General features: G+C 38.0%; 1 protein-coding gene across 5 annotated transcripts in view; it reads left to right on the top strand.

The window, feature by feature from the left end:
* Positions 1–25,332, top strand: part of AKAP6 (A-kinase anchoring protein 6) — a 620,041-nt gene that overhangs the window by 234,382 nt on the left and 360,327 nt on the right. For all 5 annotated transcript variants that reach the window (XM_069105978.1, XM_069105977.1, XM_069105976.1 and 2 more), the window contains 2 exons: positions 2,934–3,185; positions 18,619–20,385. In XM_069105978.1, coding sequence (XP_068962079.1) covers positions 2,934–3,185; positions 18,619–20,385 — 2,019 coding nt within the window. The remainder of the gene's footprint in view (positions 1–2,933; positions 3,186–18,618; positions 20,386–25,332) is intronic.

Below are 25,332 nucleotides of genomic sequence, written 5' to 3'. Positions count from 1 at the left end.
GGCTCCAGAGTGAGAATTGCTATCCCTAAGTTTCAGGTGACATGGTTTCCAGTATCTTCAACCTGATTCTGAAAGAGGCACCAATAAGGATTGTTGGGATTTTTAGGAATGACTTTTCAATCCTTTGATGGTTCTATGACTTTTCAATATAAGTTTTTTCTCCAGATCAGAGACCAGCCAAATTTTCTTAGTCTCTACTGCTCTGTCCACGTTCTCCCACAAATCTCTCACTGATTCTACATGCTGAAGATCTTCTTGTAGATGAGGGGTTCTTAAATTGGGGTCTGACAACTTGCTTTAAAATATTTTTCAAAAACTATATTTCACTATGACTAGTTTCATTTGTATTGCTGTGTATTTTATTTTACGCATTTAGAAAACATTATTTATAGAAGGCTTCACCCGGTTGCCCAAAAGGTGTGTTTCCCCCAAAAGGCTCTAGATCTCTTGTTACCTGCATACCCCTGGCATGCACTGGCTGTGTTCTCACTTTTTTCTTATTCTTGTGACATTATAAACCCAACTCTTTTTCTGGTCTGACACTCAAGGTGGGTCACATGGGGCCAGTCAAACTGGTGGCCTGAACCAGATGAAAATGTAAGTGGAGAAAGTTAATGAAGTGGAATTTTTTTTCTAATGTAAACCTACTAAAATACGCTTTCTTTACAGGTCTGTAGGAGCCTAGCCTCTTATCTGTGTGTTTCAGCATTGTAAAGACAATGTGAAATTTATGGCAGATAGGTGGCTTGTTATTACATATACCATCATATGTCACATGCTGTTGCTCTGACCACCACTATTTTTGTTGGTAATACAAATGTCATTAATACATAAACAAACAACTCAAACAAATGTTAATTTTGTGAAACTTCATCATTCGCCACCATTGTGGAACTTCATTCAGTGAGCTGTACATTTTTAATATGCTTTTAGAACAGGCCTCTATGACATATCACTTATTTCTGTGCTTTCAGAGAAGCTGTTAATATTAAATGAGGTCTTTAAGGACATGCAAGAATGACTGGAAGAAAACAGAACTGGGCTGGACCTTGTTCTTTAGGTCAGCTAGAGGAGAGGGATACAAGGCTTGGGTTTGAGTACTTGAATTTTCTACTCATTAGCTATATAACTTTGAGCAAATAATTTTACTTTTCTCCAGAATAATATTATTGGGTTAGATGACCAAAATTATCCCTTCCTGATTCTATGAAGGAAGGAAAAAATAAGAGGGAATTAGGCCAAGAAATATTGCAGTTTTTAAGCAATTGTTATTTCTTCTCAATAGTCAATTTTGCAGTATTTTTTGAAGGTATAATGCAGTTATTATTTCTTAATGTCTCAGGTATTTGTCATAGGGGTTGCCCCCAAATTTATAGTTTTCACTTGTTATTTTTCCAGGTATTCGGTAATATCTATATTTATTCTAGTGTTACATCATTAGTAATGGGATTTTAATTTATAATCTAAGTAGTGTTCTCTGACTGGGTTAAGAGAGCTACTTTGTCATTTGTGATGGTGAAGTCAGTCAAGTCTTAGAGATTTTAGATTTATGAAAAAAGTAAAAAAAATCTTTTATCATGGAAGCATTTCAATGAAATATTATATGTAATAACTGTTACATATAATACCTGTTATATGTTATATCCAGCTAAATAAGGATTCTTTTTTCTATCTGGGAGTGATTTCAAAGCATTTAAAGCTTTTAGCTATCAACAGTAACTTGGAAAATGGTAAAGGGCTAGCCTTGGAGTTAAGAAGACCCTGGGGTCAAATGTGACCATGGGCAAGTCACACCAACTCTCACTGCCCCAGGAAGCTCCCTAAGATTTTAATCAACCAATCATTTATTAAGTACCCACTATGTGCTAGGTATAGAGACAAAAACAAAACATATATTTACTCTCAAGAGAACTTAACATTCAATATATGCTTATATATGTCTATACAAAATACACAAGATAATTTCTGGGGAAAGGTGCAAATAGCAGGGGGGTGATCAGCACAGGTATCATAGAGAAGATGCCAAAACTTAACTTGAATTAAGTTTTGAAAGAAAAAAGAGATTCTAATTGATAAAAGTGGAGAGGTAGTACAATCTAGGATTGGGAGACAGTCATTTCCAAACACTGTGGAAATTTGGTAGACTTAACTATATCTATCTATTAGTATGGGAGGGAGGGAGGGTATGTTTAAATTTATGGTGCTCATGGGCAGACACTGATTGAAAATGTGGTGATGGTTATATGAAAAAAAATCATATAGCAGCATCTTTAGAATGGCATCTCCCAGTCTTTCTGCTACTTCCTAGTGCGTTTGCAGAGTATCTTATTGCTTTAAAAATTATAATTCATCTTGCAAATCATGCTTAGAAGTTTAGCCACCTGCTAAAGTACCTCTGTGAGAGACAGTGTGGCAAATCTTTTATGGGTGAATTAAGCACTCATTCCCAATTTACTTCCTGATGGCACAAAGGTTTGTGGATGATGATCTTCCTATGTTGGCACATATGGTTCCTAGTTTAGCCACCTTATTGCACACAGCCTGGCAAACAGCACAGTTCCTGGCTTCCTTGCTGAATGGCCAAGCAGTAGAGAGAAAACAGCAAAGGCATTCACACAATGAGCCCTTCACCTCAGCTGACCCTTCATTTTGCCCATAAGAAACAATAGCTAGCAAGACTTTTGTGTTTTAAGGAATAGATCTGTTTACCTGTATCCTTGCTGGGGGCAAAGACCCAATGGCGTGGACACTGAGGCAAATATGTATCCTATCCAACACAGTTACGAATGGCCAAATACCAGATCTGCAATAGCCTGAGACCTGGGTTGACCTAAGTCTTGACAGGTGATGTCAGATGGAGGGATGACTGTCTTCTTGGACTTTGTCCACTGAACTCAAATTATTCTCATATTCTCTCTCTCTGTTTCTCACAGGATATATGTGAAGACATCTCTGATCATGTCGAACAAATCCATGCCCTCCTAGAAACTGAGTTTTCCCTAAAGCTTCTATCCTACTCTGTCAATGTGATAGTTGACATCCACACAGTCCAGCTCCTCTGGCACCAGCTGCGGGTCTCTGTTCTGGTTCTGAGAGAGCGAATTCTCCAAGGATTACAGGACGCCAATGGAAACTACACCAGGCAGACTGATATTCTGCAGGCTTTCTCTGAAGAGACAACAGAGGTGTGTATGACTCTTTGATAGGGAGAAGTATTCTTTAAAGTTTCCCTTTGTGGAAGTGGTTTTTTTTGTAGTGTATTTTTTTATTTCTTAGTTTACATCATTCATTTCCACAAGATTTTGTGTTACAAATTTTCTCTCCATTTTTCCCCTACCCACCACCCAAAACAGTGATTCAACTTGAATATAACCTCTCCCAATCTGCTGTCTCCTATATCTTCCCCCATCCCCCCTCCTACTTTCCAGTAGGGCATGGTGGATCTCTCTGCCACAGTGCCTGTATACCTTATTTACCAGTTACATGTAAAATAATAATAATAAAAATATTTTTTAAACATTTGATTTTAAACCTTTAAAATCCAGATTCTTTCCCCACCTCCCTCATCGCCCACCCTTACTGGGAAGATAAGCAATTCAATATAGGTTGTACATGTGTAGCTATGCAAAAACATTTCCATAGTGGATATATTGTGAAAGACTGACTATATTTCCCTCCATCCCATCCCACCCCCACTTGTTCTGTTCTCTACTTTGATCCTGTCCCTTTTCAAAAGTGCATGCTTCCAACTTCCCTCCCCCCCCAGCCTGCCCTCCCTTCCATCATCTCCCTTCTCATCCCCTTCCCCCTACTCTCCTGTAGGGTAAGATACCCTATTTAGTGTGTATGTCATTCCCTCCCTAAGCCAAATTCATTGAGAATAAGGTTTACTCATTCCCTTTTGCCTTCCTGTTCTTCCCCTCCATTGTAACAGTTTTTCCTTGCCTCTTCTATATGAGATAATTTACCCCATTCTATCTGTCCCCATCTCCTCTCATTATATTCCTCTCTCACCTCTTAATTTCACCTTTTAAGTATCATCCCTTCCTATTCAACTGGTCCTGTACCCTCTGTCTATGTATACCTGTACACACACACATATACATACTAATATATGAATTCATATTCCCATATACCTTTCTACATATACATATATATGTATGTATACACACGCACGCACACACATTTATATTCCCTTCAACTATTCTCATACTGAGAAAAGTTTCATAAGTTACAATGATCATTTTTCCATGTAGGAATGTAAGTAGTTCAACTTTGATAAGTTCCTTATGATTTTTTCCCCCTGTTTACCTTCTCATGCTTCTCTTGCTTCTTGTATCTGAAAGTCAAATTTTCTATTCAACTCTCTTTTTTCATCAAGAATGCTTGAAAGTCCTCTATTCCTTTGAATGACTATATTTTCCCCTGAAACATGATACTCAGTTTTGCTGGGTAGGTGATTCTTGGTTTTCATCCCAGCTCCTTTGACCTCTGGAATATCATATTCCAAGCCCTTCAGTATAGAAGCTACCAGATCCTGTGTCATCCTGATTGTGTTTCCACAGTATTCAAATTGTTTCTTCCTGGCTGTTTGTAATATTTTCTCCTTGACCTGGGAACTCTGGAATTTGGCTATAATATTCCTAGGAGTTTTCTTTTTGGGATCTTTTTCAGGAGGTGATCAGTAGATTCTTTCAACCTCTATTTTGCCCTCTGGTTCTAAAACATCAGGGCAGTTTTCCTTGAGAATTTCTAGGCGAGTGATTTCTAGGTTCTTTTTTTTTTCATCATGGCTTTCAGGTAGTCCAATAATTTTAAAATTTTCTCTCCTGGTTCTATTTTCCAGGTCAGTAGACCCTCACTCTTTCCTCCCTCAATTTTAGGTTTTCACCTGTGCTGATCTCTGTGTATGCTTTTTGTTGTTCAGTAATTTTTCAGTCATGTCTGACTCTTTGTGATCCCATCTGGGGTTTTCTTGGAAAAAATACTGGCTTGCCATTTCCTTTTCCAGATGAGGAAACAGAGGCAAACAAGTTTAAGTGGCTTGCCCAGGGCCACACAGCTAGTAAGTTTCTGAGGCCACATTGGAACTCAGATCTTCTTGACTCTAGACCCTGTGCTCTATCTACTATGCCACCTAGCCATTTTGTGTGTGTTCTACTATGCTTATATAAATGTTGTAGTTTCCCTTATCATCTTCATAAGGCTATGTGCTATGCCCTGACAAAGTTACTGATCCCAACTAAGATCCCTAGAGGGTACTGGGTTGAGATAAGAAGAGTGATTGTGGGAAGAACCCTATAGAATCCCATAATCATTTCCACTCTGGTATCTCTTCTCCACTCATATTGCTGCCACTCAGCTCAGACACCCAATACATATTCCTTTTATTTTTCCAATCTTCTAACTGGTTTTCTTGTCTTCATTCTCCTATTTATTCAATCCAGTCTTCACTCAGCTTCTTGATATGTAGGTTTAAACCAAAAAACTTGTTCATTCAATCAACTTATTAGAGATCTCTTCTAGTTGGAACACTATCCTAGTTACTGGAGTGGATGGAAGTTAGGTTTAAATAAAATGTAGTCTTCTTTGGAATTTTTAGTTTGGTAGGTGAATAAGAAACAAATTCAGGGAGCTTTAATACAGAATATTGTTATAAATGCAATAGAGAAATGAAAAGCCAAGAGTTAAGTGGGATATAAGGAGGTGGTTGTTCCTGATGAATACCAAGCAAGGCTTTGAGAAGGGAATGGCATTTGAGTTGAGCTTTAAAGGATAGCTTGGAATTCACAAGGTGAGAGGGCAAGAGATGGGACGTTCCTCATCCATGCAATATTATGAGCAAAGTCATGGAGACAGGAAAGGGCAGAGTGTATTCCAAGGTGAGGAAATAGTCCATGCTATGTAGAGGGTAGAATATGCAGAGGAGACTAATATGGTATGAGGGTAGTACTATCTCCTATCTCAAATTACAATGTATATATTTAGGTGTCTTATGTTCCCACAGTAGAATATAAGTTCCTTGAGGGAAGGGGCTATTTTATCTTTGCAACCCTAGCACCCAGCACAATGCCTTGTATGTAGCTTACTAAATACTTGTATTGGAGAGACCAAAGGTAGAGGGGTTTGTGGGCATAGGTTGTTGAGGTCTTGCAATGCCAGGCAGAGGTTCATAGAGCAGTCTATATATTCGAACTGATCAACTGTAGGGTTAATAGAGGAAAGTAAGGCCAGATAATACGATGGATTGGAGGAACATGGGAGGATAGATGGAATAAAGGTCTTGGTGAGGATGAAGAATTGGTTTAGAAGTTATGAGTGAGGCAATAGATGGAAGAATAGGAGATTATGATCACAAAAGGGGGTTGCAGAATTCACAATCACAGAGGTGACATAATTATGAGTAACAGTGAATTCTGTTATGTGACCATTCCTGTGGGCGGTCGAGGTGGATTGAAAATGTAAGTCATGAGTACTGAAGATGATAAATTGGAAGGTCAAGGGACATCCACAAATACATTGAAATATCCTCCAATATGAGAGCAGGGGTAGAGGTGGAGAAGAATGAGCTAGATTATGATCTCCATCCCAAAGGAGAGACACACCACACAGGCACTACACCACATATGGAGTAAGCACTTGATACCTGACTCTGTGTCTCCAGAAGTTCAGATCTCAGTGCCTTGATGCTCAGAATCAATGATACATGTGAGTCCTTTTAGCACAGACCTTAGCTATCCAAGGCCTTCCACAGTGTATGGACAGCCTCCCTCTTTAGCCTTATTCCATAAACTTCCCCTTCAAATACTTAATCTTTTGGCTTTAATACACTGTTCATCATCCTTCAGTTCTTTCTTGCTTTCCTGACACTTTAAATACTGTTTCTCATAAGTAAGACAGACTCTTCTCATTCCCAGCTATGGACATCATTCTCTTTCAAGGCCAAGTTCAGGTGCTATATCCCCTGTGATGGCTTCCATCCTCCTCACTCTCCAACCCACCCAGAGATGATCCTTCCTTCCTTCCTTGCATCTCTTACACCACTCTGACCCCTCCTGTGTTTGTAATCATTTTCTAACTTGCATTGTAGCTATCTGTGTACGTCCCCTGCCTATATACTATGCCATGCTCCATATACAGTTGACAATTACTAAATGTTTGTTAGATTGATTTAAATTATTAAACTGTATGATTCTCCAGGATAGTATAGTTTGTTTTTCTCCCATCTTTTTCTCCATGGCAACCAGCATAGTAGTGTGTATTTGTGTGTGTGTGCGTGTGTGTGTGTGTATGTGTATGTATATTTTTTGGTTTGTTTTTCTGGCCCAGACCTGTGATTTCATTAGCATAAATCACTCCCAGGGAATAACTTCGGCTTCCTTTGTAGATCAGCACTCTTTGTGAAATTTTGTAGTTTGAGAGATATGCCTGGGGCATTGAGATCTTTTTTTGCTTTTTGGAGGGGGAAAGGCAGGGCAGGTGGGGTTAAGTGACTTGCCCAAGTTCGCACAGCTAGTAAGTGTTAAGTGTCTGAGGTCACATTAGAACTCAGGTCCTCCTGACTCTAGGACTGGTGCTCTATTCACTGTGCAACCTAGCTGCCCCACATTGAGATCTTAAAGTAACTTAACAAGTGTGTATCAAAGGTAGGACTTGAGACCAGGTTTTTCTTACTCTAAGGCTAGCTTTTATCCACTAAACTATATGGTCCTGCCTCTACTCTATTCTCTCCCTTCCCCTTTTTTATACATAGTGGGCACTGATAAATATTTCTTGAATTCAAACGAGGTATCTTACATCCGTACCAGGATCAAGTCTTAATGATAGGGTTGAGCTGGAAGGCATTATGGCAGCTAGGAGGTGCAGTGGTTAGAGAGCTGGGCCTGAAGTCAGGAAGACCTGAGTTCACATGTGACCTCAGATAGTCACTAGCTGTGTGACTCTGGGAAAGTCACTTAACCTTTGTTTACCTTAGTTTTCTCATCTGTAAAAATGAGGTGAAAAAGGAAATAGTAAACTACTCTAGTATCTTTGCTAAGAAAACCCCCATACAAGGTCCCAGAAAGTTGGAGATGACTGAACAGCAATAAAGAAGTCAGTCAGAATGGAGAAGGCTATTAGGTCAATTATAAAGTAAGATTGTTTGAATGTGAATATATAGACATAAACACACATATACACATGTATTCTACACATATGTGTATATACATGTATGTGCAAATGTGCATCTCTCACACGAATCCTTGTCAGATTATAATTGTCTTTGACATTATGCTTTCTCCATTGTTTTTGTATTACATATGCCTCATCTGCCCTCCATCAGCGTACAAAACATTAAGTGTACTCTTAAGCAGTGCAGGTCACTGAATAAATTATTATTATGAGACAGAGTGCAGCCCCTTGATTTCTCTGTCTTCTGTTTGCTCTAAGCCAATCATACCTGTCACCACACTAAAATTAGGGGAAATAAGGGAGGAAATTGGGATGAAACATCCAACCAAGTCTAAATAAATTCAGCTGGCAAAGATTTGCAGATAAATGAAGGAGGAAATGGAATAAAACATGCTGTCAAACAAGAATAGTTAACATGCATGATTTAGTTTGGAATAGTGGGACCTAAGAATTCCAGAAAAAGAAAGAATACATTTTTTTTTAGGCGTATGTGGATTGTTTTAGAACATCAAAGTTCTTTTGTTTAGTAAACCAAAATACTTTTCTGCTTACATTAAATTATATATTTTGGGCCTAAAACTGTAGATATATATCATCTCCCTGACAAAAAAAGTGCATAATTTTTTAAAAAGTATTTTCTCTCTTGTGGTGTCAGGCACATAGCTGTCAGACAAATGCTTAAAAAAACCCCACCCTTTTAAATGAGAAATGGTCATTGTGCAGTAGAAGTGAAAGCATTCCACTGACAGTCAACATTTAAAAATTAATACAGACCAGCATGATTAAATGTAAAATATGTACTGTAATTAGGACTTGTTTCTCTCCAGCAGTCATCTCTTTCATCTATGAGTTCAGCAGCACTACTGAAATGTAAATATTGTATATACTCAAATATTTCTTCCACAAAATGCTTTGCTCTTTAGGAAGCTCCAACTGTTCCATGTAAGATAATTAATAATTATGAAGGCTTTTTGAATTTCACACAAATGTTACAAACATTTGTTGCTTCTTTTCTTACAGACCATAATACTTCTATTTTCTTGATGCCTTCATTCAATTTTAATCCAACGAATACCCTGAGCTTTTACTATTGCCTTAGTTCTGTGCTAGATACTATGGGGCCTAAAAACGCACAGAAGACTTATTCCCTGTCCTTAAGGAGCTTCTCATTCCAGTGGAGGAGACAAGGTTTATGAAAATATAAATAAAAATGCACAGCAGTATATAACTGGGTAGTACAAATGATAAGTTTAGAGGTGGAAGAGGTCACTGGGAGTAGCTATGGTTGGGGAAAACTCATAAAATCATTCCTCTGTCATCATTTCTGACTTTACTTTGATTCTTTGAAGTGTTGTGGTTTCATGGGGAGGGGAAGGATGAAGGAATAATTCCATATTCCATCTACTATGATGAATAGAGAGCTACATATGGAGTCAGGAAGACCTGAGTTTGAATCCTGATTCAGGCATTTACTGTCTGTGTGTCCCTGGATAAATCACTTAACCTTTCTGAGCCTGTTTTCTTATCCATAAAATGGGAATAATAATCCGATAGAGTTATTATGAGGATCAAATGAAATGATGCAAGGGAAGCACTTTATAATCACCAAAGCACAGTATATAGAGTTGTTTTTATGCTTATCCAATAATTGTGTGTTATTCCATCCATTTTCTATAAATTGCTCATTATGCAAAGGTCCTTCCTATTCTCTTATTACCTTAGGGATCCTAATGTGCCATTTAAACTATTTGTTATCTTTATCCTACAGGATTATCCCACTTCCTTTATTGGTCCAAGGTATCCTCAGTCACTTAGTGGTGTACTTAAGGGGAATATGGGCAGTCATGTATGGGTTATCTGCGTCACTGGAGGAAGTACCCACCCTGAGGAGATCACAGCTCTCTTGGAGCTCCCTTGCTCTTATAATGCTCTTTTCTAGTCAGTTCTAATTTTCTACAGGTTGAAATGGTGCAATTATATAAAATTTGTCCACAAAAGTCCTCTTCTGTCTCATTGTTATAGGGGTGATCCCCACATATTAACTATGACTGTGCCACGTGGCATGGAACAAAAAGATATTCTGTTGTCCTGAGCTGTCAGTTCTTGGGCAGTGTCTTACTGTAGAATTCAGGAAGAAGAGGGACTCCCTACTGATGGGGAAGATCACCACAGATCACACTGTGATGATTCCATTAAGTCCAGAAATCCAACAGGGAATCCTCAATGAAATGCATTAGTCATTTCACAGAACCATAGAAGCTCAAAAGTGAAAGGATTTCAGTCACCTTTTATCCCTACCATTGCCTTCCCCCCAAAGAATCTCTGCTACGATAGTGCCACCTCTAGTGTACCCACCATGTCCCAAGGCAGCCCATTCTACGGCGGGATCATTTCAAATTGTTAGACAGCTCTCTCTGATATCAAGTCTAAATTATGCCCTTTATCATTTTTGCCCATTTCTCTTAGTTTTGTCTTCTGGGGTCAATGAGGTAGTTATTTTAGGCCACTAGGCTAAAATTTAGGTGTTCTGGCCTGAAGGAAATAAAAAAAAATGAGGGGGTTATTTATTCTGTTTCCATATAAAAAGATTCAGACTAATTCTGAAAAAAATGATCCTTTATATAGTGCTGTGTAGTTTATAAAGCATTTTGCAATCATTACCTCAGTCAACAAGCATTTATTAAACACCTGCTATATGCAACCATTCCTCAAAACTGGGAGATAGCATAGCTAGTAGAAAAATTACTGACTTTGGAGTCAGGGGTCTGGGTTCAAATCCCAATTCTGCCTCTTGCAATCTATATAATTCCGAGCAAAATCACTTAATTTCTCTGGATTTCGGTTCCCTTGCTGATAAAATGAAGGAGATAGACTGGAAATCCTTCTAATTTTACATCTGTGATGCTGAGAACTCTGTGAGATGAATGGAAACATTAATTGATTATTATCCCCATGTGAGTCAGTATTGTGATGGGGCAGTTAAAAAAGTGAATTCAGTTTTGGGGTGCATTGAGAGAGGTGTAATTTTACAGGAATAGGGAGGATCGTCCCACTGTACTCTGCTCCCATCAGAACTCATCTGGAGTAAGCTGGAGAGTGTCCAGAGGAAGGTAGCCAAGATGATTGAAGGGATTTCATTTTATACCATGGAGTTCACTTGAAGGAGCTTGGGATGTTTAACCTGAAAAAAAAAGGGGGCTCAAGGGGAGTTGTGTGATATGATCACGATTCAAGTATTTGAAGATCTGTCATGGGGAGAAAGGATTTGGACAGGGAGTAAATTGAAGGGGGGGGTCAAACTGGGTACTATTCTATTCTTTTCTCATTTATTCTATTCTAGAAGTTCCCCACATCAGTAAAATCACAGGTAAAGCTCTAATCCCTAATATCACTTTGAGGTAAACAAAAGAGGTATTTTTTCATACCCACTTTACAGATGAAGAAATAGAGGCTCAGACAGGTTGAGAGATTTGTCTCAAGATTAATTAGGGAAGTAGATAGGGGCAGGAGGGCCTCTTGGTTTGGGTTTCCATCTCTAAGAAGGCATTAGAGATATATTAAATAAACTATTATCATTCAACAAAAGTATTTAAATGATCTCACTGTGTTTATTGTCATTAGTGACAGGATACAAAAATTTCCCCTTTTAAAAATTCCTGCATTACCATAGTGGAGTGACTGGAAAACATTTGTTAATTAAAAAAAAATAGTAATTTCAAAAATTTTTTTAACGTGGTGCCCTATTTTATTTTCATATATCTTTACTTTATAGTAGTAGTTTCAAAACTGGAACTGATCAGGACCTTTCCAAATCCTGACTTGTACGAGGTCATCGAGAAGGCATTGGTAAAACCAAGGCTATAATGTGGGTTTTTCCCCTCTTACTCCACTACTCCCAATTGATCCTTAAAGACAGAGATGATTTTCGTTTTTTATCTTGGCGTCCCCAGAATCCAGTACACAGTAGGCACTTAAAAAATGATTGTTTATTAGTAAATGGTTCTTGATGGTTAGGTGCCTTTGCACTGGCCTTCCCCTATGCATGGAATGTATTCCCAATTGAGCCCTCCCTCTTAGAATGCCTTGCTTTATTCAAAACTCTCCTCCAGTGACAATTTCTATCTGAAATCTTTTCTGATTTCTCCAAATGTAAGTTCTGCCTCCTCCCTGCCCCCCAAAAGACCTTAGCTCATATTTCTTTTGTATATGTTTATTTATGTGCCTGTCTCCTGTAAGAATGTGAGATTGCTGAGGGTAAGGACTGTTTCGTTTTTGTTATTGCATCTCTTGACCCTAACATAGTTTCTGGCACCCAGCTGGTGTTTAATTCATGCTTGTTGGTTGGCTGATTTTTGGATTGACTGGCATCGCATTGAATTCCTGTTTTTGTTATATCTTCACGTTAAGCAGTGGGGTTTTCCTCTTTAGAAAGCCAGAATGATAATCTTGGCATAAACATTTGCTAACATCTTGGATCCTACTTTAGAAGAAAAATATACAAAGAATGGAGCAGGGTGTAGGAGGAAACCAGGAGAGAACTTAATTAGGGCACTTGAAACTTGACACAGGAGTAGCAGTGTGTAGGCACTGATAAAGTATTATGCAGGTCTGAGGGGAAGCTATGTAAAGCCCCCAACAATAGTGCTTCTCCTTCATGTTCGCAAAATTTAGTTAAAAAAAGAGAAGAATCCAGGAAGGGGGCTGAAAATAGAACTTCAGTGGTTTAATAATGAGTAAGGAAGCAACCCAAATTTCTTGCTTCTAGCTAGAATAAAAGGTTTCCTTTAATATCTATGTGAAGATTGAAGCCTATAATAAAATGAATAAATTATCCTTCTCCGTAAAATGTAACCTTCATCAGAAAAGCTGCTGCATTAATGTATTATGAGGAGGCATATTTTGGATTGAGATATTGCTTGGCTGATCTGACAGTACTGGTGGTTGAGCACAATTAAATTCTCTATTTTCTACAATAAAAAAAGGCAATAAAATCATACCCCCTTACCTCCATATCCACTTGGGATTATACTTCTCGCAAACATTAAGCAGCTAACCTGGAGGCTTATCAAGAAGAAGGTTTAAAGACTAGGTATTTATTAATATTTCAAAATGACTTTTTTTTAAGGAATAGAGGGATGGAACTCATTAGTCACTTGCTCTGAGAAACTCAGAGACCTTTCTTTTATTATTTCCTTGGTAACAACTCTATGAATCCTTCTGATGATCATTCTTGAACAATTAAAAGAAACTACAGATCCAAGTCTGACTTTCCTACATAAATGAAAGGCATGCCTCCCCTGAGCTACCAACTTTGGCACATACAGATATCTGGCTTCTGTCATGTTAGGAATGGGAGGGAATTTTCATGGGAGATTAAAGAAGTATTTGTTGAGCCATGACATCGCTTACCAGTATTGCTTAGAGATATCCGTGGATAGTGGGCAGAAACTGCTACAGTCTTTTCTCACTGCAGACCATTATTGGGTTCTGTGGAGATATTATGTTCTTTAGGAAGGGGCAGAAGTATTTCACAAACTGTCACATTCTTTTATTAATCAGTACATCATGGGGTAGAAATTCTCCTGATTTAGTAGGGTTTAGAGAGCTAACTTGAAATCGTGATGAGTTGGGTTCAGATCTTGCTTCTGATATTTGCTTGTTGCCTTTCTTGCTCGAAGGGGACCAAAATAACATCACTATGTTAAGGGTCAAGATAAAGTATGTCTGACCGTGATGTGGCAGGCTCTACCCCATGCTGGGCACAAATCATCCATATGGACCTTTGGAGTGGAGATATCTCTTTTCTTTTGAGCTATTGCAATTTTACTTTGCTTATTTTTGCAGTTTTACTTTACTTTGCACAGTGCCTTCTCTGATGAGGGAACGCCATGCTGGGAGATCCTGTGTCCGTGTCTTCCATGTCTCACAATCAATTCCAAAATTCTTCAAAGAGATCTCGAGAGCGTCTTTGTATTGCTTCTTCTGATCTCTATGTGAGCGCTTGCTGTGTGTGAGGTCTCCATAATATAGTCTTTTAGGCAAACATATGTTTGACATTCAAACTACATGGCCAACCCATCAGAGTTGTATTCTCAGTGGTAGAAGTTTGAATACTTGGCAATTCAGTTCAAGAAAGGACCTCAGTGTCTGGTGCTTTACTCTGCCAGGTGAATGGCAAAAGTCTTCCTAAGACAATTCAAATGGAAGTGTCTCAGTTTCCTGGCATGGTGCTATTATAATGTCCAAGTTTCATAGACATACAACAATAAGGTCTGCACAAAGCCTTCAGTCTGGTAGTCAGTCTAATACCTCCTCTCTCATACTTTCCTTCAGAACCTCACAAAAACTGTCCTAGCTCTGGCAATATGTGCATCAAACTCATCTATGTGTCCATCCCTGGAAAGTACATGAACCTTTCAAAGCCTCATTTTTCCTCATATATAAAATCAGGGGATTGGACTTGAGATCTTTTTCCAACTCCTATGGCCCACAGAAATGGTGGTTGTGATTAGGTTTCAAGATTATCTCCCCAAATCCCATTTCACTCATTTTGTAGCTGAAATTCCCTATTTGAACAATAAAACCCCAAAACCATTGACAACATATAGTTGTCATATTTTTACAATGCATTTCATTTATTTATGATGTATATCATTATTTTAATAATAAACATATATTTTAAAAGACTTATTTATTTACTTAGAAGTATGTTTTATCTCTTCCCCCACAAACCCCTCAGTGAATAATTTTAAAAAGAAAACGAAAACCCTCATAACAAATGTGCATAGTGCAGCAAAACACCTTCCCATGTTGGCTGTTGTCCCAAAATGTATGTCACCTTCTGCATTTTAAGTCTATCGTCTCTCAGGCAGAAGGTGGGCAGAATATCTTATTGCACTGTGATATTTCAACTACTTTGTGTGCAAACATTCATACCTAAATGTCACTTTGTCTTATTTCTGTGGGAAAATTTGCTTGAAGTTCTGAAAATCACTACATTTAAGGCTGGAAAGGATCTTGACGTCACCTAGTCCAATTTGATCATTTTATTGGTGAGCTCAGGGAGGCCCAGAGGGTGTGAAATCTCTCATTCACAGCCACGGAGGTAGTTCAGTTGCAGAACTGAGGATTCATCCTTAGGCTTTCTGTCTCCAAATCCACTTTTCTGCTAGAATGTTTCATCACATAAGAAACTTATAAATCTACTTTTGGAAGATGGCTCACATGGAAGTTTGGGGACTTCACAATATTGTTCAATAATGTCCAATTCTTCATGACCCTGTGGACCATACTGTTCATGGTGTTTTCTTGGCAAAGATGCCAGAGTGGTTTGCCATTTCCTTCTCCAGTGGCAAACAAAAGTTAAATGACTTGCCAAAGGTCATACAACGAGGAAGTTTCTGAGACTGGGTTGTACTTAGGTCTTCTTAACTCTAAACCCAGTGCTTTATCCATTGTGCCACCTTGCTGTCATTTCACAATATTACTCATTTAAAATTTCCTGTAAGGTGTGTTTTTATGTGTCTTTGTTTTAGTTTGATAGTTGGTATTGACTATCCCTACAATTTGCTGGTGTCTAACTTTCTTGTAAAAAATAACTGACCTAGAGATAGACTTGAGTTAAATGTGAAATTCCCCTTAGATTCTTGTCATCTTGATTAGCAATGAAAATTGATTGATCCCCCATGGAGGATATGTAATTTTATACAGTGATACTGCTATTAAAGAAAGAAAGGTTGCATTCAAAGAATATGCTTATTTATCAGAACCTCCATAGTCAAGGGTAGAAATAATAATATGGGTGGCATAAGAATGCTTAAAACACTTTATTAAAAGTCATTCCTTAGCAACTACCATAAACGAAGTAATAGAATTAGAGCATCACTAGTAATAGAAAGGACCTGAGAGATTATCTAGTCTAGAACTCTTATTTTACAAATGAGAAAACTCAGTCTCAGAGATTGAATGAGTTGCCCAAGGCAACATGGACTTGTAGGTGGTAGAACCCCGATCTGGTCCCAGACTCCCTGATTCCAAATCTTTAACCCACAGCACCACAGTATTTTATAATATATATCTTTAAGCTCTTTGAACCAACAGCCTCATCCTTGGCCCAGTGCTTCTGCTGCTTGTAACCACCTGACAGAACAGTGTTAAAGGAAAGGTTTGAGAGTGTTGTCCACCATCAGAGAGAAATTAATAGAATGAATAGTTGTTTTTCTGATACTTGTGCTAATATACCTCCTGACTTCCATATGTATGTCTCTGGCTTCAGTTCTCCAGTTTGGTTACTAACTTCTTGCCCCTGTACCATTCTCTTGAATTTGACTTAATAGGCAGCTCCCATTGCTGATTTCTGACCTGGTTTGGTATGAGGTTTACCTTTTCCTTTGGATGTTGCCTCTTTTTGGAGCTGGGGACAGGGGTTATATTCATAAGTCCTGGTGATTGATCTAGGGGCTCTTAATATTTTTGTGTGTTTTAGACTCCTTTAGCAGTCTGGAGAGGCTTATCTTTTCTTTTAAAATTTTATTTATTTACTTTTAGTTTTCAGTGTTCACTTTTATAAGATTTTGAGTTTTGTATTTTTCCCCATCCTGAACCTCTTTTCTGAATAATGTTTTTAAATACATAAAATATAAACAATACAAAGGAAGCCAATTATATTAAAGTATGTTTTATCAAAATATTTTTTAAAAACCAAGTTTTCAACGGCTCCTCTGTGATTCCATGTGGGAATGGAACACCCCTGGGTCATTAGGAAGCACAGCCTTACTGGAGCAAGTCTAGGCCTCAGCTGGATCCCCTCTAAGCAATGGGAAGGTAATAAGGATATGCTGTTGCTAAACTATAGTCTAAGGATTCTCTACTATTACTTCTATAGCATCAATAGGCACTGATGTTGATGAGAGCATCAGTGGAAGGGAAAGAGAGGACAGGTCCAAAGGCTTTCAGAGTGCTCCTGTCCACTGTCTGGTTGATTGGATGATCATTCTGCATTATAACTTCATAGAATCTTAGCTGGAGGGTTAAAAGAGTACTCAGAGGTCATTGAATTAAAATATTTTATTTTTCAGAAGAGAAAACTGAAGTCCCAGAAAAGTGCAATGGCCTGTCCAGTCTGCTGATAGTTAGACTCGGGCTTTAAACTTAGGACCTCTGACTCTAAATCCCGCAGGCAAGTCAGAAATGATGTGATTAACTAATGAAAACCATTGCAGACTGACTAAGCTAATGGTGATAATTAATGCAGGCAGCCAGTGACATGAGTAGAAATTCTAGAGGGAGCAGTCTCTACCTCCCACATTTTTCCATGGTCTGTAACTGTTTCTGGAATCCCATGATAAAGATATAATTTCCTGCATATAGCCCTGATTCCATGTTATATTTATTTTATCTTTCAGTGTCACCTGATGAAATTTTTTTAATAATAAATAGAAATTGTGAGACTGATTCTCACCAAAACAAAAAATACCAAGCTTTCAGAATCTAAGGGTCAGGATACAAAGACAAAAGAAAGTCAAATGACAGCCCCTGCTCTCAAGAAGCCCACAGGCTGAAGGAGTAGACAATATGCAAATGCCTATGTACAGATTATTTATAGGATAAATAAAAAAATAATCAAAATACAAAATAATTTTGCTATATAGGTGTAAATGTAGGTAGCTCCACTTTGTGGCATTTTTGAAGATCAAAATATCTGATTTATCTAAAAGAGGATGTTTCCAGGGAATTTTTAATCAAGGTAAATTAACAAAGGTAGCATATATTTTTAGACTTTTCTAAAATAAGAAAATATTTAGAAAGAAATAGGTATATTTGGGTCAGAATGAAAACATTTCTATTAAGACTCTGTCTGTCATATTAAAAATAAATCCCCCAATGTTTAAGAAGTTGATTACACAAAGCCATGTGGTGATTGAATGTTATCCCTCTACATATGTCCCTCTAGAAACCATTTACACTGATTGCATTTCTAAATGTTTCTCTAGTGTGTGCTAATAATTCATCTGAACAGCAATGTAATATTATGTAGTTATCCCTTTCACATCACAGAGGGTGCCACACTCCTGTGATCTAAAAAATCTGGGTAAAATTTTTTGACCCTCCTTTTGTACCACAGAAGAAGTCTGGATTTTTTTTCTTTTTCTTTTATGGGATATTTACAATAACTTATTGTAAAATTTGGGTTAAGTATTTGGTCATAGACTGTCATCTGCTGGCCTTTGCATGCTTTCTGTGCCTTCCACAAAACTCCCCAAATATTCCTATTTAATTTCTTACGATAATCCAATATATATAGAGAAATATATATTTATTATTGTAAATTCATATATATACATACACACATATAAATAAAAACTGTGATGGGGAAAGTCGTGATGTGGAATGGCTAACTGTAATTGATGTTGCATTTCCTCAAACCATTTCCATTGTCTGTTCCAGGGTCGTCTGGACTCTTTAACTGAAGTGGATGACTCTGGACAGTTAACCATCAAATGCTCCCAGAATTACCTGTCCCTGGATTGTGGCATTACAGCTTTTGAACTGTCTGACTACAGCCCCAGTGAGGATTTGCTTGGGGCCTTGGGTGATATGACCTCTGGCCAGGTTAAAACCAAGCCCTTTGACTCCTGGAGTGAAATGGAAAAAGATTTCCCAGAACTTATTAGAAGTGTTGGTCTCCTTTCAGTAGCTGCTGACCCGGTTCCTTCCCAGGGCAGCAAAGCCATTAGTGAGGAGGGGACTCACTTGTCACTTTCAACGGGAGATGAAGGTGGAAGTAATGAGAGCAAAGAAATGCCTGTAGCCGAAGAGCTTCAGGTCTTGTCTCCTCTTGGTTCTACAGGCTCAGGGCAAAGGAAGGACAGGCCATGCTCTTCTGATGCAGGGACAAAGGAAAACCATTCCTCATCCAAACCTGGTGCAAAATCACATCCTCCTCTCTCGGAAAATCCAACTCCCAAGAGGTCAATAAGAGACTGTTTTAATTATAATGAAGATTCTCCCACACAACCTACTCTGCCCAAACGGGGACTTTTTCTTAAGGAAGATTCTCTAAAAAATGAACTCAAAGACAGTGATGGGAAAAAACAGATGACTCTCTTAAAGGCAGAAATGAGTAGAAGTACACCTTCCCTTTTGGATCCACCTGACAGGTCCAAGTTATGTCTGGCATTACAATCCTCTTATCCAAACAGCCCATCGGCAGTTAGCCAGTCTTATGAGTGTTTGCACAAAACAGGTGATGGGAATCTTGAAAACCCAGACAAGGGCCACTTTAAAGAAATCTCTTCTAGTCTAGAAAGACTTAATGAATACAATCGTAAAGAAAAAGCCCCTCGAAGAAAATCTGATGAAACCTCTGAGATTATAGTTTCATATCAACTACCTGAAGGGGGATCTGGTGCTGAGGCAGCCAAACCACCTGAAAATATGAAAAACTCAGTGGTGCCGAATGGAATTCCTTCTTGTACTTCCAAGTCCGGAGAAAGGCCAGACACAGATTCTGCTTCTACATCCTCAGCAGATCTTTGTGATCCAATAAATCTGAATGCCAAATTGTCCCCAAAGTTGATTCCAACCAGTTTACCACCTGTTTCCCAAGGAAATGACTCTGTATCTGGCTCAGACTCCATCATCTCCCCATTACCCATTCTTTCAAAAAACGAAAGCAAAAAATGCTATTCCTCTTCTCCAAGTCATATTGCTCGAAATGGCCAAGTTGTGGAGGCCTGGTATGGTTCTGACGAATACTTAGCTCTTCCATCCCACCTTAAACAAACTGAAGTGTTAGCTTTAAAGCTGGAAAATCTGACAAAGCTTCTGCCCCAGAAACCCAGAGGAGAAACTATTCAGAATATCGATGACTGGGAGCTTTCAGAAATGAATTCGGATTCTGAAATCTATCCGGCCTACCAGATTAAAACAAAGCACAAAAGGTTAGGCCGAATATCTCCTAGTTCTTCAAGTGATATTGCATCTTCCCTGGGGGAAAGCATTGAGTCTGGGCCTCTTAGTGATATTCTTTCTGATGAAGAGTTGTGCATGCCTACATCTGGCATCAAAAAATATAGAGCCGAAAAGTCAGAGATAGCGCCATCCTCCAAGAAAAATGAGAGTTCTGCCTCCAATAAAACTGCTTTAATTCAGCAGCTGATGGAAGATATCCAACACCAAGACAACTATGAAGCAATCTGGGAAAAAATTGAGGTAAGGTGCTTTCAGAAATCAAGAATTGTAGTCACAGTGGTTGGTGCAGTGTAGGGACTTAATAAAAACTTATCGATTGATTGCTAGTCATGATACACCAATCCTGTTGTAGAGATGAAGGACCTAAGGCCCAATTTCAATGAAAAGACTTAAAAATTGGAAATAATTATTGCTATTTTGATAGGCCCACCTTTTGTTCTCCTAAACTATCATGTAGTGAAAAAAAGAACAATGTTAATTACATTGGGCCAAAGTATATGTCAAAAGTAACTGCTCATCAGTCCTTCAACATGTTGATTATACTTGGATCAATGTAGTTGTGTTTGGCAAAGTTCTTTGCAGTCAATACTGCTTGAACAGAAGTAAGCTCCTAATCAGATGGGTAGCACAAAATAAAGAATACGTTAGTCAGCAAATATTTTTTGAGTTTAATTAACTGGATATGCCAGTATCTCAGTTGTATCAGAATGAAATCATTCCTTTTTCTTCCCAATACTTTTAAGCTCAATCTGCTCATCCCATTCCAGAACAGATACCTTTGTTCTAGATAGAAACAATAGAGGCCAATCCAATTCACTAGGAACATGCCTCCTTTTAGTCTCTGTATATCATTATACTGTTGGCTCACAGTCATTGTAATCCAGTTCAACTCAATAACACACACTTTCTAAAGCACCTAATATGTGCAAGGGTTGTTCTAAGTGCTGGCACAACCCAGATAGAAAAAGAAAGGATCATTGCCTTCGAGAAGTTTACATTCTAGATATATCTTGTATTATGTGTATATCTCTAGATCATGGGAATGCCAGCTGTGTTGTATAAATCTGCTCTAAGAATAAGATGTTAGTGTCATTAAATCAGAACTGGCAAAAACTCCATTTCCATATGGTTCTCATTCATCCTAGTGCAGGGAATCAGAGATCTCAGGACATTGTTTTCTACTATGAATACAGTATAATATGACTTTGGTATTTTGGGTAAATAATCCTGCCCCTAAAGAATAGTTAATATTGCAGTTGTCATGGTCTTCGCTTAAATAGAGTGTCATCCAAACATACTTCTAATTCATTTACTGGTTACAACACAGTGCAGAAGACAGTGTGTTGGGCTTGGAGTCCAGAAGGCCTGGTTCATATCCCACCTCTGATACTTACTATTTGCATGACCTGGAAAACTCACTTAACCCTTACATGGCTCAGGCCTAGGATTTATCTACTTAAGTGGAAGCTAGTATTCACTCATAGGTGAATTGTGATCTGGGGATTGGTAGAAAGAATTCTCATACTTGGAATTCCCCTCACTTATGAAATCAAAGATCTTTCCTAGGTTTCTATAAGAATTAAGAGCTGTTAACACAGGTTAATAAAGATACCTTATATTGGTTTTAGGTCTTGCCCAAGACACCATGGCTGCTAAGGGACAGAGCTGGGACTGGAACACAAATCTTTTACCTCTTTTTACTATCCTTACTTGCCTCAGTTATGGTGGTCGTGAAGTTAATTTCATACATGACTTGTATAATTTCAATATATTTCCATCTTTTTCAGGCTGGAAAACAGATAACAGAGGATTTAGAATTCTGTGAGAGGAGAGTAAAGGGAGGTACTGATTGGTATTGATACTTACTATATCACTTTTTTTTCTTAGTATCTCTTCATAGAGATGTTCATTGAAACCATGGGATCACCAAGTGAGATAATATAGAGGAAGAAGAGAAAAGGGTCCAGGACAGAGCCTTGGGGGTACCCATATTTGATAGGTGTGATATGGAGAAATAGACTAAGAGAGTAGAGTAAGCAGAAAGACTAAGAAAGAGGAGAACTTGGAGAGAACAGTGTCATGCAAACCTAGAGAGAAGAGAACACCCAGGGAGAGATAATGAGTGATTCTGTGCATTCTTCAGTGCTTAGTAGATAGCTCTCTGATAACTCCCCCTTCTTTCTTACTCCATTAAGATTTTTGAAACTCTTAGATTAGGTTCCTGTTTTGGTTGTTTTTTAGTGATTTTATTTAAAAAAAATCTGTGGGTAAATTTTCAGCGTCTCATTTTGAGGAGGCCAAGAATTCACATATAACGAACCAGCCCCTCCATTACCATAACTATTGGTGTTATCAATGGGTTGGTAATGGACTGGTCCAATGACTATCCAGGTGAGTTGTATATTTTTCAGTTGTTGATATTTTCTTGAACAGAACTTGTTCTGCAGATAGGTTAAGTGTGCCAGGCCTCTGTCCTCTCCTCCACAGCTTTCTTAAGTCTTAAAATAAATTGGAATAAATGGATCAAGGGACTCCTGAAATTAATCCACTGGAAATAGCACATGGAACCTCAGACCCTTGTATTCTGAGGTGCATTTAGATTTTCTTTGGCCTGACAAAGAGAAGAGAATAGATTTAGAGTTGATTAGTTAAGTCATACTTCCACTACATAGGAATATTTTATGGATATTTAACACTTTATCAAAATCAGTAAAATGCTATTAAATTAGTGAAACAGTCTACAAGAGTTCTATCATTACACAAAAAAGGAATGAAATATGCAGCTTGGCAAAAATTCACTTAGTGAAAGTGATCAGGGATGTCAGGTTAACAGGTGAATGATTACAAAATATACCTCCTTAGAAGTACACATATTGAATGATCACTATTGTACAAAACATTGGAACAGATATAAAGAACTGTGATACGTGGTCCTTGCCCTTATGTGGCTTCTAGTTAAGGCAGGAGGAATGCCATATAGCCCTCAAAAGTAAAATTATCCCATGAGTCTGTGTTTTCTAAGTTCTGTATGAGTTGGGTTGTATCCAACTTCCTCTTTGTATCTCCAGCATTTAACACAATTCCTTTTACCTAATAGGGGTTTAGTAAATGTTTTTTAATGTTTGAATGAGTTTGAATAAATGCCAAGTGAATGATAGAGACAAGTGCTACATTAACTCAGAGATAAATGATATCTTTGTGGGCTGGGGTCATTAAAGAAAACTGACTTTAAAAAAAATTCCAGTAAATTGTTTTTACATCTTTTTTTTTAAAGACTAGATTTATTTTTCTCAACACAGGAGATGGGAGAAAAATTCAAACAATTTTCTTAAGTTTTTGTTTTTGTTTTATCATAAATGGAACTTTATATCACATACTGAATAAGTATAAATATAAACAACATTCTCCAGGCCTTAAATAGGATGCTTTCAAGTCCCATTAAAAAAAAAAAAGCTCCAGGTTTTTTCCAGATGAAATCTTATTTTGCTGAAGACCTGTTTATCATGAAATCATACAGGTGAAGAGAGCTATAAGTGTTGCTTTTTTACTTCAGTCTGTTAGGGTAGTATTAGAAAAACTATTCTTTTGGACATCTCATTGTCCAGTTACCTTATGCCATTTATTTTCTAGCCATGCTAAAAATCTAAAAACTTATCCCAGAGAGAATATGCTTTGTTAACTCATACATGTTGGCATCTAAAAATTGGTTCAACTAACAATCAAAAATATCTAAATATCTTTTAAAATGCCAAATTACAGCATCTTTGGTGTAAGTCAGGGAGTCAGCTGCTGGTGGCATTTTTACCCTAAGTAAGTCTCTGACCATATTTAAAGCTTCCTTAAGGCCAACTAAATACCACCCATGCACATCAGTTATTTCCATTTCAGTGATACAAATGCTCAGGAGAATGCCTTTCCTTTATAGTGTGAATAAAGTAAAATTTTGGTTAGACAGGTGCTGATTTTGTTTTAGCATGTTTGCCCACCTAAAGAAGAATAAGGGTAATATTTGTGCTTGGGCATCCATCAGTTTCTAACACCAGGTGGATAGTTGTAAGCAGAGGATGTTTTGCCCTGGGGTTATTTTGGCATGGTATTCAGACAGGAATGTATCCAATGTCACTGAATTAATTAATTATCAACAGTCTTTTTCTGGACACCATTCTTTGGCCAGAGGTCTGGAGCCCTTTATATTTGTCAGGACTTTAGGATTGGTTTCTGTTTCTGACTGATATTTATAACAAATTTGTTCAGATGTCATGCTATTTATACTAAACTTGCTCACATAATACTGAATTAATTTCTTACCACACTGCCTTGAATGCCTTAGGCTTTGCAATCTAGCCTGCCCCATGAGCAGTGTTTAAGTTTCTTTTAGCATCTTAAAGAAGCAATGTGGCTTAGTGAAGGTTGGTAACCATAGAGTCAGGAGACCTGGGTTCACAATCTGGCTTTAAGGCATACTGGTTGTGTAACCTTGGGCTAGTTATTTAAACTTTCAGTGCCCCAGGCAACTAAGACTCTGAGTTTTAGATGAATTAAGTAATTTATCAGCATCTGTGGAAGGAGTTCCAATGCCAGTTGTTCTTCATGAAGCTGAAATTAGAGGTCCAGAACCAAAAATTTTTTTTAAATGCAATTCATATTTTTTAAAGTGTAAGACATGTATGCCCAAGAAAGATATGTATGTCAACCCAAGTTGTCTAAATGTAGCTCGTGTGAGTTATTGATAGGTAGGACCTGGGGACTGGTAGAAAGGAGGCAAACTAGCAAGATTAGCTGAAGCTTAGGGGCAGGTAAGCCCATGGGCACAGTCATGTTAGACACTCTTTCCTCTGGTCTCCAAGGGAAAACTAGACTAAAATGATACCTATCCGTCCCCAAAATGTAGTCTAAGGGTACCATAGATGCCAAACAAAATCACTTCCCTGGTTTCTTTAAAGAGGGAGAACTTACCCTGAGCTTACACTCGCCAGCTTGATTCCTTGTCTTTAAATTCTAGTTACACAAAAAGCTCTTGAAATTAATGAGGAGTAAGTTGATCCGTTTTTTTCCAAGCAAATAGTAAACAGAAATCAGACAGAAGTTATGCAGATTAGAATATACCAGACGATGTGCAGAATGAATGAACTCTTTAGATGACAGCAAGAGACAACAACTTAACCAAGAGATAGTTACCAATGTCAC

Source organism: Petaurus breviceps, unplaced genomic scaffold (genome assembly GCF_028583685.1).
Source record: "Petaurus breviceps papuanus isolate PSGF00001 unplaced genomic scaffold, PetGlider_PUasm1.0 77, whole genome shotgun sequence".
NCBI classification, from domain to species: Eukaryota; Metazoa; Chordata; class Mammalia; order Diprotodontia; family Petauridae; genus Petaurus; species Petaurus breviceps.
Note: the sequence above shows the minus strand (reverse complement) of the source record. Positions and strands in the feature narration are given on the sequence as shown.